Here is an 8,861-nt window from a genome sequence, read left to right on the forward strand (position 1 = left end):
AAAAAAACTTTTAAATAATTGTTGTTAAACTTCACTTTTTGTCTCTTGTGGATGTAAAAAAGATGTAAATTTACATCTTTTTCTTTGTAAAAAAAAAAAAAATGTAATTTTCATCTTTCCATTGAAAAGGTTCATGAACACTTTGAATATCCAAATCTTCATTTTACACCTCGGAGATGCTCTAACAAGGACTCCCCGCCAACCAAGTCTCACTTTGTGTGACCTAACAACAAGGAGGGCCACAGGTCAGCAACCGGGTCGAGGGTACCCGAGTCGACATTTAGTAAGAGGAACTTCTACCGTGATCGTAACAATACTGGCACTGGTCGATAAAAACGGACGACAATCTTTTTTGACTTATATTATGCCCCCGTCTGATAAAAATTAAATTTAGATTTTAATCTAAATTAAAGTTAACCACTAATTTTAGTTTAACCACACATTTTATCAACTTTCATAAAAAATGTACTAAAAATTTGATTTTAATCCCCACCAAATACGGATAATGTATATGTGTCGATTTTTCCTGGTTTCACACTTTGTCCGACAAGAGAGGAATATGTTAATAATTTAATACAAAATAGAAAATTCGTGACCGTCAATTGCGGTGAGATTAAATTATTTGACTTCCCTTTTCGTGGCACTCTTTTGGTTTTCCTCTCCCATTTTTATGCTCGTGTGTTTCTTAAATCTTTATTTTCTAACTGCCTACACTTTTTATCAAGTGCGCACTCAATTTGTTTTGCTTTTTCTTCAGAGAAAGAAGATATAACCCACCAAAATGGAGATATGCTAGGGGGACAGGGGATTGGGACAGTGTTTGGTCAACTACCCCTCCAATAGGGGGGCGCCACATGCCCCCTGTCCCAATTCCCTGTCCCAATCCCCTGTCCAAGAAGCTTAAACCACCAAAATGTGAGTAGCATTGTGAATTCAGGGAGGGAGAGCGAAAAATGTGAAAATCTATCATTGTGAGTCTTTCGATGTAGATTTTGGTCTCTATATTGTATCAGTCATATGAATGTTAAATCAAAGTTTTGCCATCTTCCGGGAGAAGGAAAACGTTGAGGAAATAAGGGTTTGTATTAAAAATGTTAAAAGGACGAGTATTGCTATTTAGAGCATGTTTGGGAGTAATTTTGAGAATTGATATTTTGACTGTTAGAAGAAAAGTGGTGTCCACTTGTGAGAGAAGAAGTTAAATATGATGGCTGAAATAGTAAAATAACGATCAAAAAATCAATTTTTTGAACCAAAAAATAACTCACAAATTGAATAATACTTATCATTGTTAAATATGTGAATTTTAATTATTTGAACTGGTTGCCTATATTTGACTAGTTGTGAATAGGTCAATGTCAAACCACATTCCCTGTTATTCTAATTAATTTATTCTTGGATTGAACTGGGTGTACAGAACTCCATTTGACAGATCTCTTACAGAATATTCACACATGGGTGGGGTTGGAATTTTTTTATCATTTTCCAACACATGAGATTCAACAACGGGGCCGACCTGATGTGAGACTTCTGTTTTTCATCTGTGAAGATAATTCTCTACAAACAGAATTATCCTTTGGGTAACTCCCAAACTTATGACCATCTGTCAATCACGAAATCCGTCCCAGTCATAATTGAAATAATCAAACCTTGATTAATTACACTAATCTCCTATGATTATTCTGCAGCAGTAAGTTTCCGGCCGAATAGCCATTGCATATCAAACAAAAATTGGAGGCTGCTTCTTATAAATAAAAACTCCAATGCACATGCTACTCCCCCATTTTCAAAACTGCATTTATTAATTTCTGCCCATCTTTCTTCCCCCCTCCATATATACTTGCTTTAGCCCTTCTTGTTCGTCCAATCCCCACTCACTCACTTTCTCTATATCATTCTCCATTGGGATTCATTCTTGAAGTTTTAGCCAGTAAACCAAAACTACATTGACATTTTCTGCTTAATTTTAAGTGATAAAACTGTGGGATTCTGTATTAAAATGGCTCCCCTGTTTTTGGTGCTTGGGATTCTGCCTTTGACATTAGCTGGTGGTCATGACTATGGTGCAGCTCTAAGCAAGAGCATTCTCTTCTTTGAAGCTCAGAGATCTGGTTACTTGCCCAAAAATCAAAGAGTCCAGTGGAGGGGCAATTCTGGCCTCAATGATGGAAAAATCAGCGGGGTATGTTTCTCTGCCTCCGCTCAACTTAATAAAAAATAATAGTTTCGTTAATATGGTTCAAAATGTGCAGGTGGATCTGGTGGGAGGATACTACGATGCAGGGGACAATGTGAAATTTGGGTTGCCAATGGCATTCACCATTACCATGATGTCTTGGAGCATAATTGAGTATGGAACCCAAATGGGTTCTAGTGGAGAACTTGGAAATGTCCTTGATGCTATTAAGTGGGGCACTGATTATCTCATCAAAGCCCACCCTCAACCTTATGTCCTCTATGGCGAGGTAACCCCAACCCAGCCCCATATTGATAGTAGTAATCGGATTCATTGATATTCACCTTACTTTTGTGTGTAGGTCGGAGATGGAGACACGGACCACTATTGCTGGCAAAGGCCAGAGGACATGACCACATCAAGGGCAGCTTACAAGATCGACCCCAGCCACCCGGGTTCCGACCTTGCTGGTGAGACCGCCGGGGCAATGGCGGCTGCCTCCATCGTCTTTCACCGTTACAACCCTGCCTATTCGGCTGAGCTCCTAAAACATGCCTATCAGGTTAGTAGTATAGTTTCTTGAACAATTTTTTAACTTACCAGTGTGAATGGCCAGTGGTCATTGACTCATTTGGACTAAGGTTGGCAGGCAGTTGAGAATTTTACGTTAACGAAATGGTCGTAGTTACTTTTTTGTCAGGCTGGTCGTTGGTGCTGCAATATAGCAGTGGCCCAGTGGGTTACCTCATTTATGACCAAAAATAAAAAGGAAGCCCTATAGGTGCATTTTAGCAAGCTTTTTAGAATAATCTTATTATATAACTAGAGTTTAGGCACAGCTATATGATAGGCTCAATGTAAATCATTTAATTGTACATATTCTTTAATGTCACGTTAGTGCCATCTAAATTGGACCAATGATGCTAAATAACATTACTCAGATTTTCGAGGCATATTTCACAGTCCCACTAGAACATAATAAACTAAAGAATTTTGCTACATGTATACTATGATCTATACTATAGTTTATATTTTGTCACGTAACATTACCCTATTGAACAGTTTAAATTTCAAACAGTTTTTCCATCCAATTGACACTTGACAACAATGCAAGTGTCAATCAAAGTGTCAAAAATCAGTGTACAAATAGCAAAGTTCTAAACTAAAACTAGAGCAATTAAAGATTTAGTTCTAATAATTTGAATTATTTCTCGTAAATTCACTTATTTTTAGCACCTAATAAATGACAGTTTTATACCGCATCTTAACCTACCATCAACTCTTACTTTACATTCACTTGAAACCAATTATTAAAAGAATAAACAGAGATACTAGAGCATAGTAACGAACAAATATTTCAAGACGTCTCTCTTTCTCGATTTTATCTGGTATCTCCTTTTCACTCTATCAAACATTCCATGTTAAATGTTTTACATCGCCTTGAATTAACAAGTAAAAGGTAATTGGCCTGGTAAACAAGATAAGCCTGTACTGTATTACTATAGAGTCTCAAAGATCATTTTGTTTGTTTAGTTGTATGCACTGCATCACAAATAGCAAGTTCATTTATAATATTCTTTAAAACCCTTGTATTTGGATTTTATGCCTTATTTGACATGCTTCTCCTAACAAAAAATTTCTTTTTTTTTTTTTTTTGTTTCAGCTATTTGATTTTGCAGACAAATACAGGGGCAAATATGATGGCAGCATCACATTGGCACAGAAGTATTACCGATCTGTCAGTGGATATGCTGTAAGTCACTTGATCGTATTTAGAAGTGATTAAAAATGGCACTTTTAAGCACGACCGAATATATATATGATAGTGGAAATTGTAATTTTCTATCTTATTTCTTCACTAATTTTGTATTTGTGAATAATGGTTTACCAGGATGAGTTGTTGTGGGCAGCTGCATGGATGTACAAGGCCACGAATAATCAGTACTACTTGAACTACTTAGGGAAGAATGGGGATGCACTTGGTGGAACGGGCTGGGCCATGACTGAATTTGGTTGGGATGTCAAGTATGCTGGTGTCCAGACCCTGGTTGCTAAGGTAACTTGTCGTGACTCTTTTTAATTTCCTCGATTATAAGTGCATTGTCTATTTATCGGTTTTGAGCAAAAGTACCATTGATTTTTGACATGGATTTACAGAGTTAGTGACATATTATGGTCTTGCAGTTCTTGATGGCAGGCAAAGGTGGCGGTTATGCACCAGTCTTTGAGAAATACCAGGAAAAGGCTGAATTTTTCATGTGTTCATGCCTTGGGAAGGGCACGCGTAATGCTCAGAGGACTCCCGGGGGCCTCATTTTCCGGCAGAGATGGAATAATATGCAGTTTGTGACAAGTGCTTCATTCCTTCTCACTGTCTACTCCGATTATCTGTCCTCTGCCAGAAAATCCCTGAAGTGTGCTTCTGGTTATGTCAGCCCGTCTGAGCTACTCTCATTTGCAAAATCTCAGGTAAAGTATAAGATGTTAATCTTTCCTCTCAAATGCTGTGTTAGACTATGTAGATTGTAGAGTCCAGTTATATGGAATTTACTCGAACATACTTCAATTTCTCTATGCTATCAGGTGGACTACATTCTTGGAGACAACCCTAGATCCACAAGTTACATGGTGGGATATGGAAACAATTACCCGAAACAAGTTCACCACAGAGCATCTTCAATCGTCTCGTATAAGGTAAACCCTTCTTTTGTTAGTTGCCGAGGAGGGTACTCCACTTGGTTTAGCCGGAAGTCAAGTGATCCAAATCTCCTTACCGGTGCACTTGTTGGTGGATCGGATGCCTATGACAATTTTGCTGACCAAAGAGACAACTATGAACAAACTGAGCCTGCTACTTATAACAATGCTCCCTTCCTTGGTATATTGGCAAGACTACATGGTGGCCACAGTGGATACAATCAGCTCCTTCCTGGTATTTAAAGTTCAATGACTTCATAACTTAACTTTGTTTTTCCAACATCTTTTCGTTTTCTTGATAACTTAATTTGCATTTTATTTATCCAGTGGAACTTCCTTCACTTAAGCTAGCACCCAAACCAGTTGCAAATCCAGCTATAGGTACTGCCCTGTTTCTTCTTTAAGTTGGTTTTTTTTTCAATTCCATTAATTGAAAGGAAAGAAGTGTTATTGGATATTGGACTATGTGGAGCCTAATGTTGAGGAAATTTGGTATTTCATACTTGTAAAGAAGAGATTACCACTCTAGCCCTTAATGAGGGGAACTTTCCAATTTCTCTCGTAAAAAAATCTCGTTTCAGGATGACATATCTAATGAACGAAGCTTGTTTTGCAGCCAATTCAATTGCCCTTGAGCAGAAGGTGACAACTTCATGGGTTTTTCAAGGAAAAACTTACTACAGATACTCAACAAAAGTGATCAATAAGTCTACAAAAACCCTGAAGGACTTGAAGCTCTCTATTACAAAGCTTTATGGTCCTCTATGGGGTCTTATGAAGGCTGGTAATTTTTACTTCTTTCCAGCATGGATAAACTCTTTGCCGGCTGGAAAAAGCATCGAATTTGTGTATATCCACTCGGCTTACCCAGCAGATGTCTCAGTATCAAGCTACTCCCTTGTCTAAGATGAAAAGAAAGCTATTTATGAAGAGAAATGTGTGTGGTCTTTATGGGGTTTTTAGTGAAAGAATTGTGCATCAATACAAGACACGGTCAAGTAGGTCTTTTATCTTTTTATTTACCGTGAATTTCGATTATGGAATGATTTGTTATCTGAATAGGGATTTAGATGGAGTTAGGCTAAATAAGGTTGAAGATTGGAGGAAGAAAGGAGTGAAGAGACAATTTAAAAGAGGTGCTCATCCTCCTTTTCCACTTCACTAGTCTGGTAGAGAGAGCTTGAGAATGAAGATTGATACTGAGAAGTAAAGATTCACTTACTTGTACCTTAAGGTCACTTCTGTACTGTCCTTTTTTTGTGTGTTTGGTTATGGCAACCTCTACAACATTGTTTGCAATATGAATACAATTTCTGCAGTGCTATCCAATGTTCATAATGTTTTATGGACTGGAAGGCATGGATGGCAGGCAGTTACTGTTATTATGAATTTTACTAACCACTCTGTTTGAATCAAGTGTGCAAGTGGTCGTTAGGTACAACAAATTTTAGACGAATTTTATCAAATTAGTTGCCAGTATAAGATATTACCTTGGAGATATCATATCATGGACTTATGGTCTACACAACAATGAAGAGACGACTCCAAATCTGTAATTTTTTTTAACCAGACATATGAACATATGAATAGTGCACTACATTATTCGAAACGCTTTTTATTTCTTATGCAACCTCGCCATGCAATACAAAAAGGAAAAAATCATGAACAACGATCTATATAACAACTATGATACTTGATGCTACCAAAAATCGTACTTGTTGATTTTCTGAATTTGAGGATTGTGAATGAGCACGATTGCAGTAGTCAAGTACTTCAAATAAAGGCAACGAGGTGTATTCTCATCACCGCTCCGATACTTGGGTTAGAAAGGTAATATATGCGTGAGGCTACAAATTGGAAAATAAAGAGAACATACCTGAATAATGATCCAAGGTTCTGTATTTATAGGGGTAGGTGCTGCTCTCCTAGTAGGATTCAACTAACTGGGTATTCTTATCCAATAGAATCTTATAAGAAAGCAGTGTTTGAATCCTACTACACTGTAAAGACCAATCAGAATCTGCAAGAGGGTTCCCTTGGGTTTAGGAAATGTAGGTTGAAGTGTTTGTGTCAGATTAGAGTTCTTAGAGGATAGGTCTTCCTCTCAGCGCGAGCAAGATGGTAATTGAGACGTTTAAGGGATTTACCCGAGGTATATTCCCGAGGACATCCATGTGTTTCGTGACCGGTGGTTGAACAAGAGAGCTTGGGCATACGGATATACCCCAAGCACACCGTGCATCCCGAGCTTACATGAGCAAAAACCAAGAAAAAATGTCCATCGAAGTGGTTGGGTTAGTAATGCTCAGGATATGTAGAAAATGTCGGTATCAATACTGATGTTGTCTCTGCTTTCCTTAGCAATGGCAAGCTCCGCTAGTGTTGCTGTTGCCTCTGTAGCACCACTTTGGCTCTTGTTCCTGTCAAGACTTTGTCTCACAACTTTACATGCAACCTCATTTGACACCACATCCCCCGTTGCTATTATAACAAAGTCATCAAACTCCGTTCGTCTTTGGACCTTAACCTCCGGCTCGGATATTACTAAAGGTCTTATATACTGATCGCCTGAAATCAATTAACTTGATCATCAAATCTTGAGAACAATAAAACAAATTTCATTCATTTTTATGTTCAAACAAGAAACTGAGAATGTAAATATCGTAAATGATCAACATTAATCAACTGCATGGCTATAAATAAATTTTAAAAAATCCCTGGATGGAATTGGATAGCTAGAATAGTCCAATTTGGTCTTGTCCAGGCCAGCCTACAACTATTACTAATTAATTTCTGGGCTTAACTACTAGGCGAGGCAGAATGTCCCAACCCACTATATACCTATAGTTTTAAAGAATTATATTTTTATAAGCTCAAATGTTAAAATATATAATAAATATTCTCGACATACACTACTACTTACCTATAGATCTTGAAGTGGCAAGAATTCCTTACTCGCCAACCGTTCCAGTTTAGGACTCTTCCTCCCAAAGCTTCTATCCTCTCCCTCTCATCTTGTCTATCAGGCTATTTAAAATAACCAAAAAAACAAAAAAAAAACATAAATTATTAATCAACAATTGTAAGCCTTGATTGACCTTTTTTGATCGAAGTATATGAGTAGTATTCTTTTATATACAATAATAATAAAAGAAAAAGAAAAAGAAAAAAAGAAAAGAAAAAGACACCAATGCTCATACAATTTTAGAAATTTTATCAATATAAATTGTCACGGGCACTTAACATATGTGTACCACGTACATCACCTTAATAAAAAGGACCAAATTACAAAGAAAATATTTTCCTTGTCCCATTCCAAATTAGGAAACTAGTGAAACGTCATGTTTATGACAGCAGCACCGAAACACCGCTTCAGGAGAGAACCGCCTTTGAGTCATTGCAATTCGCTATCACCAGCTCCTCCTTACCTAAAAAACCACCAAGGCCGTCAACCCATCCTTCCTCCACTTTGCTGCTGCTATCTCGCCATCGCCTTCCACTCCAACTTCTCCCTCTTTATCCATACTTTTAAAACAATCACCCATCACTTTTTTCCAGTCAAATTCTACTTTCTCCGGCAATTTCTTTTCCTTTTCTATATGCTTCTCAAGATACTTATGCAACCTCTTACTGCATTCTTCTGCCACCTTAGACCCTCCGTGCCAGTCGTAAACGGTGAAAAAAGCATAGTCTACCCCCATCATCCATGGTGGCGCCACCGTAATTGCATCCTCCATTGATCTCCTCCGCCCCAACATCAATATCTGTCCATAACTCAGACCACTAGAATATAGAGGTAGTTACAAATCACCAAAATCTGTATCAATCTAATCCACAAAATCTGCATCAAGATTGACGCTATTTCATTACACAATCAAGCTGTTATATAAGTTTAACTTTCTCATTAATTGCTGATTTGTACAGCTCACAAATAGGAACGTTACTTGTAGCTGATAGCTTAATTTTAGGAACAATTGTTATTCATTCA

The 8,861-nt window shown here is 37.6% G+C and overlaps 2 protein-coding genes across 2 annotated transcripts; one reads left to right on the forward strand and one right to left on the reverse strand.

Moving 5' to 3' along the window:
- The first annotated feature begins 1,782 nt into the window (after positions 1 to 1,782).
- Positions 1,783 to 6,271, forward strand: LOC111402885 (endoglucanase 6-like). Its single transcript, XM_023031199.1, has 9 exons — positions 1,783 to 2,182; positions 2,253 to 2,465; positions 2,538 to 2,738; positions 3,840 to 3,929; positions 4,068 to 4,232; positions 4,361 to 4,645; positions 4,760 to 5,108; positions 5,201 to 5,254; positions 5,490 to 6,271. Exons 1-9 carry the CDS (start codon positions 2,000 to 2,002, stop codon positions 5,777 to 5,779), a joined length of 1,830 nt encoding a protein of 609 aa, XP_022886967.1. The 5' UTR covers positions 1,783 to 1,999; the 3' UTR covers positions 5,780 to 6,271.
- Positions 6,272 to 7,178: 907 nt separating this feature from the next.
- LOC111402847 (probable protein phosphatase 2C 8) lies at positions 7,179 to 8,610 on the reverse strand. Its single transcript, XM_023031150.1, has 4 exons — positions 8,314 to 8,610; positions 7,829 to 7,900; positions 7,681 to 7,714; positions 7,179 to 7,441 (listed from the first exon to the last, which is right to left on the reverse strand). Exons 1-4 carry the CDS (start codon positions 8,608 to 8,610, stop codon positions 7,179 to 7,181), a joined length of 666 nt encoding a protein of 221 aa, XP_022886918.1.
- Between the last annotated feature and the right edge of the window lie 251 nt (positions 8,611 to 8,861).

Source organism: Olea europaea, chromosome 11 (assembly GCF_002742605.1).
Source record: "Olea europaea var. sylvestris chromosome 11, O_europaea_v1, whole genome shotgun sequence".
Taxonomy (NCBI): domain Eukaryota; kingdom Viridiplantae; phylum Streptophyta; class Magnoliopsida; order Lamiales; family Oleaceae; genus Olea; species Olea europaea.

What these genes read in the sequence shown, in the direction of transcription:
- LOC111402885 (XM_023031199.1), top strand. Translation starts at nt 2,000, where the DNA reads ATGGCTCCCCTGTTTTTGGTGCTTGGGATTCTGCCTTTGACATTAGCT. An exon ending in ATGATGGAAAAATCAGCGGG is followed by an intron (nt 2,183 to 2,252) that starts GTATGTTTCTCT and finishes CAAAATGTGCAG; the next exon opens with GTGGATCTGGTGGGAGGATA. An exon ending in TCCAGACCCTGGTTGCTAAG is followed by an intron (nt 4,233 to 4,360) that starts GTAACTTGTCGT and finishes ATGGTCTTGCAG; the next exon opens with TTCTTGATGGCAGGCAAAGG.
- LOC111402847 (XM_023031150.1), bottom strand. Translation starts at nt 8,610, where the DNA reads ATGGAGGATGCAATTACGGTGGCGCCACCATGGATGATGGGGGTAGAC. An exon ending in AGGATGGGTTGACGGCCTTG is followed by an intron (nt 7,901 to 8,313) that starts GTGGTTTTTTAG and finishes TATTTTAAATAG; the next exon opens with CCTGATAGACAAGATGAGAG. An exon ending in GGGACATTCTGCCTCGCCTA is followed by an intron (nt 7,442 to 7,680) that starts GTAGTTAAGCCC and finishes AATTGATTTCAG; the next exon opens with GCGATCAGTATATAAGACCT.